Here is a 17578-nt window from a genome sequence, read left to right on the forward strand (position 1 = left end):
TATTTACACACCAAATAGTGTAAATACAATTGAGGCATCTGGAATGTCAATCTGTTCTTGTGGTTAGAAATAAGCCTAATATCTGACCAACTGTTGGTGTTTTTTTTCCACAGCCATCATAATTCCAGTGAACTGTTTAGGTAAGATTTTTGATTTGGAAAGTATACAGCAAACACAGGCAAAACATGGCTGCAATACTACCTAGCCCACGCCTTGGCCCTTAGGATGTGTTGAGTAACCAGCACAGGGCAATAGGATACTGAAATGAACAGTCTGGACAGAGCCAATACAACTGTGGGCAGGTAAACACCAAGTATAAAATGGAGCAGGCACATACCCATTCTTCCAAACTTGGAGAATTCTGATTTTTATTACACATATGCACTGCATCCACTGGCTTATATTTTCTTAATCTTGATGGATGGCATGAATCGCATTCTGGAGAAGCACTGCATCTTAATTTTAATGTTACATTCTTTTGACTGCTGAGGGCTGGACTGGGGAAACTGCATTTGTCTTCCAGGCATTTTATTTTATTATTATACTTTTCGGTACAAACAATCAAAATACAAACAATTTGAATCCTGGTCTAGGTTAAGTGCTCCATCCTAAATGTACAGGTTTTACATTTGTTTTAAATTGTCTCCATGTTAAAATCAAAACCAAAAACCAAGCAATCAACAAATTAAACAAGAAAGTCTTCAGATACACAGTAGCACTTTGTCATTTAAAAAAAATCTATACATTTTGGTCTCCTGTACATCTTTCCAAGTATACATGACCTTTATGATATATATTGTTGTTGGTGGTATTTGTATCAATTAGTATCTACCAAGATGTGTGCTTACTTAAGAAAAAGAAATACAAAATTTAAACTTTTGCCAACACAAACGGGTTAAAGAAATTAAATATAATTCCAGACAATATTACACTGGGCATCCCTTATACAGGTTTACAGCGGTGAAGCATTCCTGCTGTTTTTTTTCTATATCCATATACCCCAGTTGATTTTTAGAATAATGATTGTAGAAAATACTTAACCCAGAATATCTGTCTAGAGAAACTGAATTGCCTAATGGTGCCGCCATTAGCCTCAGATTCTCAGTCACAGGACTCAGGTTCGGTGCAGTAACCCACTCAGGGTAACACATAGTGAACCCATAAATACTGCAGATGTCATCAGCTATGTTTTACATTCCAGGCACTATATTGAGGATCCCAGGACTAGTACTGGCCCAGCAGGATAAGCCCATTCCTTCTGCATCTCCTGATGTAGTGCGATTGTTTTTATTGTTTTTTTTACCAGTTCATGTCACTTATGAAGCAAGGGTGATTTCCTGCTGCCTGGAATTCGCTTTTGGAGAAGTTCCCAAGCTTTCTCTACCTGCAAATAACAAAGAATACATCAGTCAATGTTGTCTGTCTGTCTCTGTCTCTGTCTCTCTAATAATCATCAGCCTGTATTGGTCCATTGCTGGATGAAGACCTCCCCAATATGTTAAGACATTTCCACTTGCACTGGTCTGTGGCTTCCCTTTTCCACATCACGGCTGCCAAATGTATAATTTAATCTTCCCATCTTCTATGTGGTTGTCTTCTAGGTCTTTTTCACTCTTTCAAATGATGTCACATATTTGCTTATTCTCTGATCCATTCATTTATCACTCTCTCTTCTCTTCACACATCTCTCCATGCTCCATGTTGTCCGCAGTTTCAGAGCCATTAGAAAGCACTGCTAGTGTGCATGACTTGAATGACCTGATATATCCAGAGTCTAAAAAAAGACCCCTGTATTTTCCAGGTGCGGGTCGTAGCAGTGGGCTTAGTTCATTAACCGTCGGCACGAATTAAAAACAAAGAAAACATTTATTTTAAAAAAATGTATGTTCAGGTGTACTTTTCCGCATTCTCCAGCTCTCCTTTTGAATGGTTTATAATTTTGTCTTCCTCAACATTCCCAGACATACTGAACTCTTAGGAAACTGCAATAGGCAGGAGTTTGTACCAAAGTACCAATTCCAGGCAGCATTAGGGTCAGGGTTGAGGATTTCTGCTCTTCTTGCTTCAGACCTGGGAGCCAATGCTGCTTGGAAAGTATATTTGGCTCCAAACGTCTGCCTTTAAAAAAAATGCAACCATGTGGTGCTAGTAAGGGTTACTTACTCCCCCCGGTGTTCCCTCCTCTCACCTGTCTCTGAGTCACCTCAGGCTCCCATAGTGTGCACAGCACCACATTAGCGTGCCGCACTTGCTCAGCATTGGTCCACTGACTGGCCAGCCTCCTCCACGCATCCTCCTCACTCATGCCGTCCCGCTGCATTATCCTGGACACTGCCTGATCCGACATGAGGGAAGAGATGTGAGACGGTCAAGAACAGAAGGTCAGCAACGTGCACTTGTGAGGCTTCTGGTTCCATTGACCATTTCATTTGTTCCCTGCCCTCGTCCCGTGTCGGCCCGAAACCGTCACACTGTTCTCTTCCTTTTTGAAATGAATCTCTTTGTTTTGAGAAAAGTGGCACCTTTTTTGTTGCAAAGTATGCAACGGTTTTGGTAGGACTTCGATGAGTTGATAGATTCGGAGGCTTTCATCGAGGTTCTTAACAGATCGCAAGGAATCAACTTGAAACCGGTAGAGTACCTTGGCTCTCGAGAAAGAACTGTGGTTCCCAACTTACCGTCAGAAACTAAGTGGTGCTGCTGAGCTGTTCAGCTACTAACAACCAGATGAGGAAAAGGGGTTAAATTGCTTTGTCTGATCTGCAACTACCTTTGTCAGTAATCTGTTTCTACACAAGAAATGGGACAAGCTTCACTTCTGCTGGTAGTGGATTGTAAAAGAAGTCAAAGACTATGTACATACAATCCACTGGGCAATTTTGTGGACTATAGGCACTAGCAGCATCGACTGAGAATGCGTGGATGTCAGAGAACAGGGATCCAATGACGGGAAGTAGACGCAAAAATTGTCAAAACCCAAACTGGGTTTACAAGAATCATAATACAAGGTTTCATATATCCACGGCAGGACACGTGTGTTGAGGGAGGAACACTGGAAATAGATTTGGAAAGGGACTAGTCTACCTCCTTCTCTGGGATGATGGCGACCCACACTTCATGCACCATATCTGTCCACCCAGCCTCCAGCAGAACAGCAGCATCGACCACACACACGGTCTTACCTGTCAGAGGAGGAAACACACATTGCACTCACTCTGCATCAGTGAAGATGAAAAATCTCCTGAAAATGTAAAACCTACTGTATACCCTTGAGGGTTCTTTTGTTAGATGCACAATATTTATTAGACTACTTTAGTTGCTGTTTCATATAGTTTCAAATGCGAGGGTGAATATTTGCAAATGCAACTGTATGTATATCCTCAGCACCATCAGCAGCCTTTATTGAAAACTGCTGAACTGCTTGGCCTCCCCAAGATTTAAGATTAGAATTAGTTCTCTAGACGGGTTACTACATCGTCATCAGATTGATTTACTTTGTGTTTCTCTGGACACAGTCAATCCACCAACTGCACTATATTTCAAAAGTTGCAAACTCCATTATGAGTATGAGTCATCAAAAAAAATGAACTGGAAAAACAGACAAACAAAGCACAGCTATTGCACCAGTTCTATAAAAAGAAACAATGAGATAAGGGCCCAGGCTTTGAAGAAGCCAGCTCAGAGAGGTGTGAATCAATAGGTGACGTGTCAGCATACAGAATGGGAATGTCTTTTCCAGCTGTGACTTAATGGCCTGAAAAGATCTATACCCTTCTCCCCCGCTTCTCTGATCTGTTTCTTCACCAGCAGCGCTATCTCTGGCCACACTATATCAGTCAGGCCTTTCAGCTTCTCCTGCAATGGAACAAGGGAGAAAAAGGGGCAAATTATTTTACCTGTGAACAAGACATTCATAGATTAAAAGAAAAAAAGACCAAACACCCACTGAACACTGATTCCTACATTACAAGTTCTAAAAGTACCTTGTCTCCAAAGACTTTCTTGCCCAGCTGGCGTCGGTTGATAGTTCCATCTTCGTTCAGAATATCTGAAACCAGGGGGCATAAACTTCATGACCAAATATCCCAGGAAATGCATATGTGCTATAGAGCTTACTGTGGTACTGCTGCAGAAATGTTCAATTTAACACTGAGGCGGTTTATTACATAACACAGTTATGGCCACCATGTGGACATACAGGTAATTTACTGGACTCTTATTGCCATTTCTGATGTGGTCACTGAGAAACAAAACTTAAGGCCACCAGGTATTAGACAATTATAATCCAGTAATTCATGTTGTCCTGTTTCTGTATGAGAAGAAAACACCACCTGACAAAAAGTGGCTATATTTTACAGGCCAAAATGTAGTTTACTTATTGTTTATTTTTGTTCTTATTACATGTCAGCTACTCTGTTAATACAAACAATTCATACTGGGCAAAAACACTACAAAATTGAGACATGTATATGGATTACAGTACCTAAGATACCCATTTTAATAAAATACATTTTATAGATTTAGAAATGTAAGATTTGCATTTCAAATTGGGTTTGTAAAAATATCTAACTGCCCTTGCCCAAATCTCTATATCACACCACAGAAACTAAAGACATGAAAAAAAAAGAGCACAGATACAGGATTGTAGTAGAAGTCATGTGTTAAGAAAGTGCAGGCTGTTTCAATTTGTTGGTGAAGGGCACCGTGACCACCAGAACACAGTGTGATATTTAAGACAACAGATTTACTGCCAATAATGGTGGAATTTTATGGTCAAGGGCCTGCACATCCACTAACACGATAACATGCAGTCACGCAGCTGGGAGCATGACACAGTGGATCAAGGGCAGTCTGGGCCTCAGTCCTGTATACAATGCCTCTGCAATGCACTGGAATGGCAAATGAAGAGGAGAGCTACTTCTCTCACTGCTCTAGAAACAGCACTGGAGGGGAGAATGGCAGGGTATAGCTCCGACCAGCAATCTACAGGGGTGGGGATGCCATGGAGGCCAAGGGTCGGCCTACACCCTACTGAATGCATACTGAGCATTTCGATCTAGCCCCTTTGTATTACCTCCTGTTTTCAAACACAATCTGCAGCAATAACGTAGGGGCACAAGTAGATAATAGAAGGATTCAGGAAAGAACAAAGATCTACACATACATAAGGGACATTTTCCAAAGATGCTAAAGGTGCGTGTGTGTTCCCCCATAAATTATATGAAGCTGAAAAAGTGCACTAAAGCACTATAAACTGAATTCAAACTGCAGGTGTAACTGATGATAACGTAATTTTCCAGCTGGATTGAACTCCTGTGGTTTGTAACGTTTTCTGTCATGATGGGACAGTAAGACCCCACACAATACAAGCCACAGCTGTGTGGGAGTGGGTTTGCTATAAACACAGTGCTATAGCCCACTGACCTGTGCCAAATTGCTGCACTACTCTGCTGTAGGCCGGCGCCCCTGGTCTGTAGGTCTCATGTCCCAGCTGGTCACTGTCGATTCGTGCGGCTCCCAGGGCCTCCAGACGCCTGGCAATGGAGCTCTTCCCGCTGCCAGTGCCGCCTGTCAGCCCGATCACATAGGGCAGCCTAGGGATGTGCAGGTTTTCCTGCTGGGAGAACAGGAGAGAGAGAGAAAGAGAAAGAGAAAGAGGGTGGGAGAACAAGTGATGGTTAGAATATGAGAGCCCAATTCTCTACCAGGCTTGGTGTCAGTTGAAATTCTCTCCAAAAGATCATATTCTGCCTCCATTTGATGACACCTGAAGGTGATTTGACACCTTCCAATCGCACCTCTTCCCAGATACCCCTATAGTCAGCATCTCAAGCTGATGAAGTCTCAAGAGAGCCCCCATGATGCGTCCCTTCACCTTCCCAAATTCACTTAAAAGACAAAAACATGAGCAGTCAACCAATCAGCAGCCACTCCAGACCTTGGATTGACAAATGGGAGGTCGGCTGCCACAGAGTCCTAGATTATACTAGATAGGAGCCTTAATACTGAGAATGGTTGAGAACGTTAGGAGAAAGAAATGTTCATTCATCACCGAACAGATCAGGACTTCCTGGTGCTATAGCGCCCCCTGTGATGTCACTGACCTGCTGACTGTAAGACTCAGCCTTGAACTTTTCTGAAGATGGAAGACTTCAGATGAAAAGGGAGAAGGTTTTAATGCAGAAATGCAGTTGAGGGGGTGGGGGAGAGCCCCTGGAGACAGGCAGAGGCTCTGATTAAAGTTCACATGTTTATATTCTGACAGCAGAGACCAAATGTAGTCTACATTAGGTGAAGGGTGTTCTTCTCCAAAGCATAAAAAACAGAACTCAGTAACACACCACCATGTGATTGTGACTCAAAAGGGGAAAGTAGAACTATGTACAGAGATCATTCCCAATGAAGAAACAACAACCAAACTCAAAAACTAAACCTTCAATGGTTATGTATGACAAAATATTACAAACACTTGCGCAACTGAAAAACAACAACATACAACCCCAACCTTGCCATAGTTACCCAGCTGCAACTCGTTTGGGTCAATCTGGTGTCAGTACTGGGACCTCTGGTTATTATTGTATTCATAAAATCACATGGCAATAGGCCCCAAATTACACTTCAGGGGGAGATAACACAGGGTATTTTTAACAACTTCCTAGAACAAGTTTTATGAAATGGGTACACCGGAATATATGGAGGTTTACATAGCTGTTCAATCAGTTTAAGGAATCTTTTATGTGATATACAATACATATTCTATTAACGGCGAATAGCGAATTAAAGGGTGTCTGCCAAGAAATAAAAATAATAATTGCAGAAGGATCCTTTAATAACATAATATACTTAATTTAATATAATACATCTAAGCACGATAATTCAGACATTGTTATTCTAATACCAGGCAAATGTCTTGTAAATGCAGGTGGATAGGAAATCATTATCTCACAATATGAATTATTGCCTGAAATTAGACAGACTTGCTTAGATTTTAATTATAAGGTTCTGGATGGGTTATGTGTATAAGGATACACTGATTTGTTCTTAAAAGGTTAATGACAGGCAATGGAACTTGTTTGGATTATAGTGGATCACAAATAACAGTTAGGTACAATAATGTGACTCTTTCAGAGAATTCAGAATTCCCTGTGAACTTGAGGAAAACTAAAACATGAAAAGAAATCAAAAGATGAGAGAAAAAAGGCTTATCAATGATCAGCCTTCCCATATTCCCCACCCCCGACACAAACAGACACACACACACAGATAAACACACTTCTTCCCTTAAAAGCTCAACTTTCTCACATTAGAGCACTGAGGGAACGTAAACAAGACTGATATCCACATAACATAGCTAAACATTAGCTCATCATCAGTCATCAGGTGGTGAGCAACTCTGAAAACATGAACTTTCCACTAGCGGTCTCTTTCCACTGCCGAATCACAATAACACTAACTTTCACACAGATCAGAGGTGAAACCAAGAACACAACAGTAAGTTATTCAAAGAAAAGCACGCGCACAGCTTCACCATTCCACAGGTGAAAAAAATAATAAGTTCTATGTATCAACACAGTTGCGTATTGTCTAGAAACAGTGAACTCGCTGCCATCAACCAGCAGAGAGAGTAAAACTGGAACATTAGATCTCCAGTCATTGGGATCAATTTGTTTGCAGCTGTTCTTGTTAACACTGATGTTACCATTTTGATGATCAGTTGCTTTCTGAAAAATGTTTACTGGCTCCAGGGCAGAAGGAGAGTAATGGGAAAAGGGGGAAGGAAATCGGTGTTACACAATGCTCCAGTGAACTGCGCAACCCTGATTTGTGTCCCTCAATATCAGCTTTATTATTATTTTGACAGGACTGATCTATTTTACACATCAGAGGGACAACTAAAAAAGTAGGGTTTTGGCATTGTTTTTATTAATTTATATTAGCTAGTTATTAACTATTGAACTGATATTTTCTACAGCATACATCCACTCAAGCATGTAATCAACTAGGACATGTTAAACTTTTAAAATGCTTTATATATATAAAAAGGAACATGTACAGTACAGAACAGCACAGTACAAATTAAATATAACAGGATAAAAAATGAGCTTAAAAGTACCAACCATTGACTTATCTGTTGATGACCTCTGAAATACCAGAAATAAGTTACCAGAAAGTTAAAATATCAAAATGTATTCCATAGGTTGTCTATAACTTTCAAAATAATACAGCAATAGACTTTTTACAGCATATCTCCCACTCCTGTTACACACCACCCACACAAGAGCTCTCAGACCAGCGTACCCTTACCTTGGGGGGAGACAGCAGGGTCCCTAGGAGACGGGTACGGAAGCTTGAGGAGCTGATTTTCTCCTCCTCGATGTCGCTGTGATGGGCGTCTTTAATCAGCTGGATCACGTGCAGGACCAACCCCGGCAGACCCTGACACCAAGCAGAAACATGGGTAAACCAGCACAGTCACTCTTTCACGGCTGGATCAGGCCTCTTTTACAAAGCACCGAGAAGGCAACTGCTACGGCAAGTCACATGGGCCACGAATGTATACATCCCACATGTCTGCCAATTTAGTCAGCTTACACCCAAGGGAAAAGTCCACAGTGTAAGAAAGTGGGCAGGATGATTAAGGAACACAAGCAATATTGTCTGGTTGTTCATGTGTCATTGTTGCTATGGCAGTTGGGCACGGGCACGGGCACGGGCACAGCCATGTCAAGATTCAACCCATCCGCCAACTTATGCAGCTTATGACTCAGGAAACCATCCCCAATGGAATAATGTGGGCGGGACAATAAGACAACATGTGGGTTATACATAATTTTGTTGTTCATGAGTCAATGTCTTGGGTCTATTATGTGTTTACACCCCCATTGGTTTAAACCATACAATTTAATACACATTTGTAACAATACAATGTATTCATAACTCACTCTGATGTGACATTTATTATTATTATTATTATGAAGAAGGAGGAGACTACACCAGAGAAAAAAGTGATAGAGGGTTACATTTTCCAGCCGCTTCCTGTTGACCGCCTCCCCTCCTTTGCGCGTCTCCTCACTGACCACAATGCACTGCAGATTGGTGTCGGTGATGGAGGGGCCGTAAGGGTCGCCCAGGGGCACAATGTCATAATGCAGGCAGGGCTTGATGTCCTGCAGGAACTCTCTCAGCCTGGCAACCCTCAGGTTGTAGGGCTCAATCAGCTCTTTAAGGACCTTGTCTGCAGGGAGAGGCAAACAGCCATCAGCACAGTACTGGAAGTTTCCTGCCTGTCCATTTCGCGGTGCAGTATCACGTGGCTTTCCTTTCATTCTGGACTGCTCAATTAGATTAATAATTCTCTCCATTACACTGTCTTAAGCATACTAAGTATTTAGATTTGTGTTGTTGTGACAGTTTATAGTTCGAAATATGCCACCAACTCCAGATACAGTACGCACAGCATTTTTGCCTGAGCCTGTAAAGACCTATAAAATGACTGCAGTCATGTGATTAAAACAATGATTTTCCTGAAAGCTGACTGGAGTAGGAGCCAAAAAACACTGCAGCCTCCCTCTCCGTTAGACATCAGACTAAGACTTTTAAGAAAATATGAACACCAATGAGACTCCCATTGCATACTAATTGGGATCATATCCCATTTCTGGAGTATCTGCCACTTACAGCTGCCCATTCCCTTCATCTGACTTCACACAGGCAGTCAAGTCAACATCAAAGCATGTGCTTCCTGGCTTTGGGATTCCCTAGTACAATTTGTTGCCTGTACCTGGTGTGTATCAAACCATTGGTATCTCTAACCTTCCTGTGCAAATACAGAAACAGAATATATGTGTATGTGTGTATGTGTGAGTGGTGGGTCAGCAACTGGATAGTTTTAGATGTTGCTGAATACTTAATCTAAGTTGAAGACCAACAAAAAGCCCTCCTTGTTGGGATGGGCTTTACTGATTGGCTTGTTGTGTTCTCACTTAAACTCCGCAGGTATCAATGTTCCCTGCCCTCTTGTATTCTGTAACTGCACTGCACAGCATTAGTTAAAAGTATTAAAATAGTACACAAGTCTAGATGCAAGGAAACTCAAATACAGTCCCTCCCAATTTGTTCCAATACAGGTTCTTGGTACAACCAGCTCCTAAACTGTAGATGTGAATTAAAAGGTCTGGTAATCAAAGGGATAACACATTGGAATAGAGTGGAATTCTCCTCCTGGTTCTCGATTTAAGTTATTTAAAAGAGAATGTAATCCACCAGGGCTGCAGCCTCCCATGACTAAGACATGGGACTTCTTGCTGTGTACTTCCAGCACCAAAGCTGTCCATCTCCCCCACTCTGGAAGTAGTAAAGTCGAAGGATCTAAAATCTTTCGTAACTGAAAAACAAAATGACAAGCCAACTGCTCACTCACTTTTCAGTAGGTCACGGTCAGAAACCCCAATGAGGAAGCGCTTGTCCGCCAGCAGGCAGGAGATGTTGAGGAGTGTTTTGTGAGCACCATGCAGCCGGTCAAACGTGCCCCCGACCACCACGTCGCTGTACGTGTCCACCAGCTCCGAGGTCCCCCCTTCCTGCTCTTCCACGTCTGAATCCAGCTGCGGACTGAGCAGCACTGGGACCAGAGCAGGCGTGCAGGCGTAGCAGTGCTCTGCATAAGTATGGAGGCACTGCTTCACTACGTTGGACTGACTGGAGTCCTGGACCACGAAGTCCGTGAGAACCACCTCGGGGGAATGGGTGAGGGTCTGCGGCGCGGGGAAGGGGTTGCCCCCCAGGCTGTGGTTCCTGATGTTGGTCAGCAGTACGCGGACATCCAGGTGGCTGCACACGTCGGCCGCGTTGCTGTACAGCTTGCTGATGAGGCTGGAGACGTCAGGCACGGCGGGGACGTAGACCGGCCTGGCCTGCGCTGCGCTGCCCAGGTTGAGCCCCGGGTGAAGGTGGACATAGAGCGTGCGCTCCACGACCTGAGCCGCCGAGGTCAGCACCGGCGCAATCCGGAGGGGAAGCGTGTGCAGAGGGGACGTGAGGACCAGAACACCGGTGCTAAACATGGCCATCCTGGACGGGTCTGGTGGCTGAGCTGGATTGCCTAGACAAGGGGAGGTGACTCACATTAGTCAAGTAGTTTCACTCAGAGTCCAAACCAGTGAGCAATGAATACAACTTCACATTAACGGGCACAATAATTATGTATTTGAATTATGTAAAGTATCTGTGTTACAGAATTTGACAATTGTATATTACACAAACTGTATAGCCTACATGACCTGTTTTGTCATGCGGGTCCCTGACGTAAATATTAACCAGGGTCGCGTTCTTCTAGCGCAGATTTTGCCAGTTCTGCGCAGATCTGTAGAAATCCCCCGATCTCATTGATAAAGCAGTGCAGAACTGCAGAAATCTGCGCTACACGACCGCGACCCTACCTCTACGAGAACTATTCTGTACACGTTGTGAAAATACTTGGTAAACGTGCAGATGTAAGATACTGTGAAGCTAATTTAATGTACAAAAACAATGTAGGCAACTGCACTTTTGACATCTCAAAGTATTTGAATTATTAAGCAATTCCAGTCCTTGAACTCAAATTCAAATGAAGTATAGATTTAAGGAGAACACATCTTCCCATTTGGTTTTCATACACCTGACACCTATTCGTCAAGAAATACAATAAAATTGGCTTCTGCTCAGTTTGCAAATCGCTGCAGTATAGGAACGAATCAGGCACACGATTTCACATTCTGAAACTTCGACTACATACACGTTCTAATTCGAAATGCTCAGGAATCGGGAATCCCCATGTCCGACACGTAACGCATTCCCAACCTTATAATTATTATACATATATATATAGGTACAGGAATTTGTAAAACATCTTAGTTGCGAGTTCTAGAGGAGTACAACACGTTTATTATGATCATCAGAAGGGGAGACACAAACGTGTCTGGTACGTAGCTAAAAGCATAATGTCTGTATTTACCGTGCCGAAATGTAAGTACTGCTCAAGTGAATCACAGCGCTAGTTGAACATGATTTAAACAGTGATCAAAACATTACTTGTTTGTTTGTTATTGTTACTCTTCCACTACAGAAACCTTTACGACAGCTCCATTTGACCTACCGGTTAAGCAACCACCTGACAAAATAGCAAGCATTCATTGGCAGATCGGCTCGATCACCTGATCAGAAAAATGGTGTACAAATCAGTGTCGTGCCAAGAATGATGGGAAATGTAGTTTTTATTATATACATTTTTAAAGTCATATTGTCGTCAGAATATTAACACCATTTGGTTGGTCGTGTTAAGTAATTGCCGTTGGATAATTGTAACCGTAGTAAAGGAAACGAGGTTTACACAAGTGTGCTTTAGTGTCTAATAAGAATGCATTCAGGTGGCCGAACCCAACAATTTTCCCAGGTTGGCGAAACAGCGATTAGGGTGAAATTAATGGCTCCGTAATTTGTATGATGTATATCGTAGTTATTTTACCTACCGTCAGTGCGCGCGAACCTCTCACTTAAATTCGTCATTAACTAAATCCAGGTAATAATATCGTCGTATTTATTCAAAGGAAAACACAAAACGTATATGGATTGACATGAATTGCCAAGGATTTCAATTATGATTGCTGCTATACGGAAGGTATGATAGTGGTGGTCTGCAGCCTAAATTATTTTCGTTATCGATTCGTTAAAGTGCTTTAAAACGTCTATTGTACAGCCATCAGCACAATGCTGTCCGTGGGAGTAACGTTTTCAATGAGATTTAAAAATATCCAACATGAAAAATGTTTTTTGTAGCTGATACACCGTCAAGGCCAACTCACTCACGAATATAGGCTAGAATCTGATGTCATTGGTTTGCAACTGACCTAATCTATGAACCATTGATATCATCAATACTCATAGATGTTGTTTACTTTAGTGTCAGTAAAACTATATATGTGTGGGGTTGTGTTTTTCTTTTTCTTTTGCGGAAGACAAACTACATGGCCAAAACAGCACGCACGTTTCAAGTGGCATTTCAAAGAACTACTTCATCCATCAATTAATATCCTATGCACTGCTACTTGAGATGACAAGATCCTTGGATCAGCTAAATTCTTAGGAATTTATATAATAATAATAATAATAATAATAATAATAATAATAATAATAATAATAATAATATTTTTAAAATTGTTAATAGTATTATTATTAACAACAATAACAAATAAAATGGTGTTTATGAGGAAAATAAAACATTCAGTGGAGAGAGAAGAGAATACAATGAAAATGTTATACCTCGGCACCTTGTAGTAATTAACACTAACTTTAATTTGCCATCTATCAGTGGAGCATGAATTCCCTAATGCACACGACAAAGCCAGTGATAGCTATAGCCTGGGCAATGCAGAGTGCGTCCCCGTTTAGTCCTTTATTATTCAAATCCTTCCTGTTAGCAATCTTAGTAATCAACTTTCAGATTACGGCTAATTTATCAAAATGGTAGATGCATGGAGTACTATTCTTTGGAAGAACATCATGTAAGAACAGAAAGAAAGAAAGAAAGAAAGAAAGAAATGGTGTGGAGGAAATGAAAGGATCAGAGAAAAGAAAGAGGCCTGTTACTCATTTCCAATCTTGAGATTCCTGGCTTTTAAGTCAAAGTGACAAAATAATACAAGACAGGTCTTTAATGCATTTGTAGGACTTTAGAGGAAAACCTTCAAAAATGTACTTCTCTCCATCCCTGTCTTGTGCCCCTACACATCTGACTCAAACAAACACAAACCAGAAATTGATTTATTTGAAAAGCCCCTTTCAACTCTGTGTGTGGCGGAGTTATTAATTGCAGTGCCTTTCTTTATAAGCAACAGCGTAACTTTGGGAACTTAAGATGAAAAGTAGGAATGAAAAAGAATTCTAAGAATTCTAACACCACTTCCTCTTATAAAGCAACACATTACCTTGGTTTTATAAGTTGCATGTTCATCCAATTCACTACCTAATGTATAGTAGACAGAGGGAGAATGGTATGGAGAGATAATAGGGTAGCCATTTGCAGAAAGGAAAGAGCATTAGTGATCTGAAACCCGTATATATGTGAGTATATGTGTTAATGAATTTCATCTGTCATTGTATTTATTTTCTGCCCAACCAAAAGTTTTTTAAACATCCAAATCAGTATCCAAGCTAACACATTGCATTCTAGCAAACTTATGTACTTTGGTGTTGACGAATTTGACATTAGAGAAATGTCAGGACTACTGACTGGGTCACATGGGTTTGTTAATGTTCTCTGATTGTTGCACAGTGACTCTACTCTGGCATCGCAGTTGTGTTATTTTACATGCTTAAGTACAGTATATTTTGTTAAATGTTTTGCCTTTTTCATTTTGTCATCTGCCCCTGGAGTCTACACATTTGTGTTTCTAAAGAATATTTTGGGATTTGGACGTTTGTATTCTACTCCTGGGTTGTGTAGAATGCAGGGGTGTTGCAAGGTAATTGGTGTCATAGGAAAATTGCCCCATCCCGGGCGCCCGCCCCTGACTACTGCCCATGACAGTTCTGTTTGTACGACTCAGCAGCTCCAGTCTGCACATTGTGGCTGAAGCTGTTTTTTATTGCTGCACAGTGTGTTCAATACTAAATCATGCCTTAATGCAGATAAATAGTTACTAACTTTCTGTGACAGTTTTCTTATTATAGTTTACTTTTTTCTTACACCCCCCAAATGTTGGTGACTGCTTAGCTCACTCAATGGTTGTCCAGGGCACCAAAGAACCAGGAAGACTCCAGGACAACCCTGAAGGCTTGACAACCTTACAAGGTAGAGACAATTGGGAAAAAACTAAACCATAAAACACATCCTCAACCATGCTGTAGAATTCATAGTGACAGCAAGGTGAACAGTTGTTATATGAACATTAAACAGATCATTTAAAATGCACTTTGTTGTTTTCTGTATCAGTGGATACCTGTAAGAGTTTATATAATGTGCCCATTAGGCCTATTCTGTATGCAATACACACACATGGTAAACTAAATTATTCCCCAACTAGCAGTGTTTCAAAATGAGTAACACATTTAGAATAATTGTACATCCAGGGCTTCCTTCCTCCCAAAAGCAACAATCTAAAAACAGAGAAATGAGTTCAGTTTCTCAATAGATTAACAGGGTTGATGATGACCCGTCACAGAGACAAAACTGTTGCCCGCCTATAATGGCTTGCAAGTTGCGTTTTCAGTACACTGTCAAGTGGTTTAACAACTGTAACTATAACAGTTAATAGTTATAGTCATAGTTCAACTGTCTTTATGACCTACACATTATTTAGTGTGTTTGTGTTCCTGAAAAAGGTAATAAACGGTATTCATATGCAGTCTTTTCTTACAATAGCCTATAAGTGCGGTATCTGTGTCATCGCCCGGGAAGGGAGGGAGCAGTCTACTAGCAGGTATTCATCACCGGGCACTCTTCATCTGTCCTTATAGCAGCTTATAAAAAGGACCTGCACTCCTTATCTGTAGATGCCGACGAAGTCTTCGTTCACTGACTGTGCCGAAGAGTACAATACATCAAGGTAAGAGCAACTACCTTAATAATAATATTAATAATAATAATAATAATAATAATAATAATAATAATAATAATACTTCGTTATATGAACTGCTTGAAATATGTTTTTTGTTTACTATATCTGTTTGACAATATTCAATTGAGATTTATTATTATTATTATTTAAAACACAGATTACATTTTTTTTAAGAAATCTACGTGAAAAAGTAATCAAATTAAAAACAAATGTTAGGTATTTAATTATTAGTGTATCTGTTGCTAATTGTGCTCAATATTATAATGTTATATACTTTTAGCATTTATAAATTTGTATAGTATAGCCTAATGCACTGCTTAAATGTAAGATTAATGACCCTCATTGTATTCTAAATCCTTTTCGATTTGAATGTCTAATGCATGATTCAAAAGTGTACCAGTTGCATGTTTGACATATATGGTACAGTTTAAATGAGAATGCTCTACATTACGCAGATGATTAAGTAAGCAACCAAACAAGAAAAATAATCAATGCTTGTTGGTATTTTTCCCATCGAAAACTAAATTCAGAATATTTCATACAATGTACACGCTATCATAAACATTCTGGAACGTTTGATAGGAATTCGTTTTGCGGCTACAATTAGCGCGGCGTCTTTCATTGTAATGGGTGCTGCTATACTGGGATATCCCGCTAAAAGTATCAGAAAATATGTTAAAAGGTAAAAGCCACGACGCTTCAACTGCAACCTTTTAATTTTCTTTTTCTTTTTCTACGGGTTATAGCAATGCGCTTTTCAATTGATCTTAATGTAAAGTACAAAATACAATAAATTTACACAATGAAAACAAACAACATCAACAACTAGAACACATATTACATTCAGAGAATAGTGAACGGTTAAAGCACCGAATGCATGTAGCCTATACAATGCAGCAGTTTTCCTTCTTCTGAAAAAGCAAATGTATGCAGTATTGCAATATTGAAATGCAATGCTGTATTTCGGTCACGTTTTTTCTTCTCTCTTTTTTATTCATAAATAATATTGGTGCAAAGGCAAACAGTCTCCATACAAGTCTATAACGAAATAATTGTAGGTATAGGGCTGGGGAAACTAGATAAGCAAGCAGCAAGACAAGTTTGCATTTAGGCTAAGTGCTGAAACGGGGGCTCTGATAATGAACCGGTACCAATGATGGTAGCTGGGAATAATTCCGCACCTGTCCTTCCAGTCTGTCCAGGATGAAGCCGGCTGTGTTCTGGGTGTGCTGCTTGCTGGCAGGCGTCCAGAGCCACCCCACTCGCGACGACAAGCTGCGGACACTGGACTTGGCCAGGAACAGAGAACTGGTGGGTCTGTGTCTGTGGCACAAAGGTTAAAAGCAGATTAAGCGTTTGTCTTTTTAAAACAACAATATGATCCTTCATATGTGTCTATGAACAAATCACCCCAGATCAGATGGTTTAATTGGCCACTCTTAAACCATTCCTTTATAAAGACTTGGGACTTTTTCATCCTGAGCAATTATACAAGTCAGGAAAGCCTATTTGGACAAACACTTGAATACGGCACATTTTCAAGGACCCGATGTTCCTTAAATTGAATAAGTGACAATACTTGTATAATTTTGTATGTCATTTGTGATTAATTTGGACTGGTGCTCTCCAGGAACAGAGGTCACTAGTATGGGCACATTTTTATTCTGTATGAAAGGTAGACCACATCTGCTTTTCTTTCACATTCATTTCTTTGTCTGTCTCATTTCTGGCTCATTTGTGTGAGTAGTGTTCTTCCTCTGTGGCTGTTTTGAATCAATTCATTATGGGCTGCCTTGAGTGCAGCTGTGGTGAAATTAAGTGGGGGAAGAGTATCCCTGTTGTACAATCTTCAGTACTTCATTATAGGTCAGTCAGCAAGGGGGTTTTATTCAGAGCAACTTGTTATGGAGACCCAGCTGCTACAGAGTCACTGGAAATGCAACCTGTGTTTTACGTTTGATCCAAAGGACAGATTGCCAGGATGT

General features: G+C 40.7%; 1 protein-coding gene across 3 annotated transcripts; it reads right to left on the bottom strand.

Annotated features, from left to right (window-relative positions):
- Nucleotides 1-511: 511 nt before the first annotated feature.
- On the bottom strand, nt 512-12152 carry coasy (CoA synthase). Of its 3 annotated transcripts, none has more exons than XM_066698528.1 (10): nt 12134-12152; nt 10421-11101; nt 9021-9235; nt 8305-8436; nt 5425-5617; nt 3984-4048; nt 3771-3855; nt 3085-3182; nt 2189-2335; nt 512-1384 (listed from the first exon to the last, which is right to left on the bottom strand). In XM_066698528.1, exons 2-10 carry the CDS (start codon nt 11067-11069, stop codon nt 1313-1315), a joined length of 1656 nt encoding a protein of 551 aa, XP_066554625.1. In that variant the 5' UTR covers nt 11070-11101; nt 12134-12152; the 3' UTR covers nt 512-1312. The 3 variants fall into 3 exon arrangements, with proteins under 3 accessions (XP_066554625.1, XP_066554626.1, XP_066554623.1); XM_066698529.1 differs by lacking the exon at nt 12134-12152 and adding an exon at nt 11993-12123 and having other exon boundaries at nt 5425-5614; XM_066698526.1 differs by lacking the exon at nt 12134-12152 and adding an exon at nt 11993-12123.
- Nucleotides 12153-17578: the final 5426 nt, after the last annotated feature.

Source organism: Amia ocellicauda, chromosome 3 (genome assembly GCF_036373705.1).
Source record: "Amia ocellicauda isolate fAmiCal2 chromosome 3, fAmiCal2.hap1, whole genome shotgun sequence".
Classification (NCBI taxonomy): domain Eukaryota; kingdom Metazoa; phylum Chordata; class Actinopteri; order Amiiformes; family Amiidae; genus Amia; species Amia ocellicauda.

Excerpts from the sequence above, each read along its gene's own strand:
- coasy (XM_066698528.1), bottom strand. The coding sequence starts at position 11,069 with ATGGCCATGTTTAGCACCGGTGTTCTGGTCCTCACGTCCCCTCTGCAC. Across the intron at positions 4,049-5,424 it reads AGTGCAGCAATTTGGCACAG|ATATTCTGAACGAAGATGGA; the intron begins GTCAGTGGGCTA and ends CCCTGGTTTCAG. Across the intron at positions 3,183-3,770 it reads CAGAGAAGCGGGGGAGAAGG|GTAAGACCGTGTGTGTGGTC; the intron begins GTATAGATCTTT and ends CTCCTCTGACAG.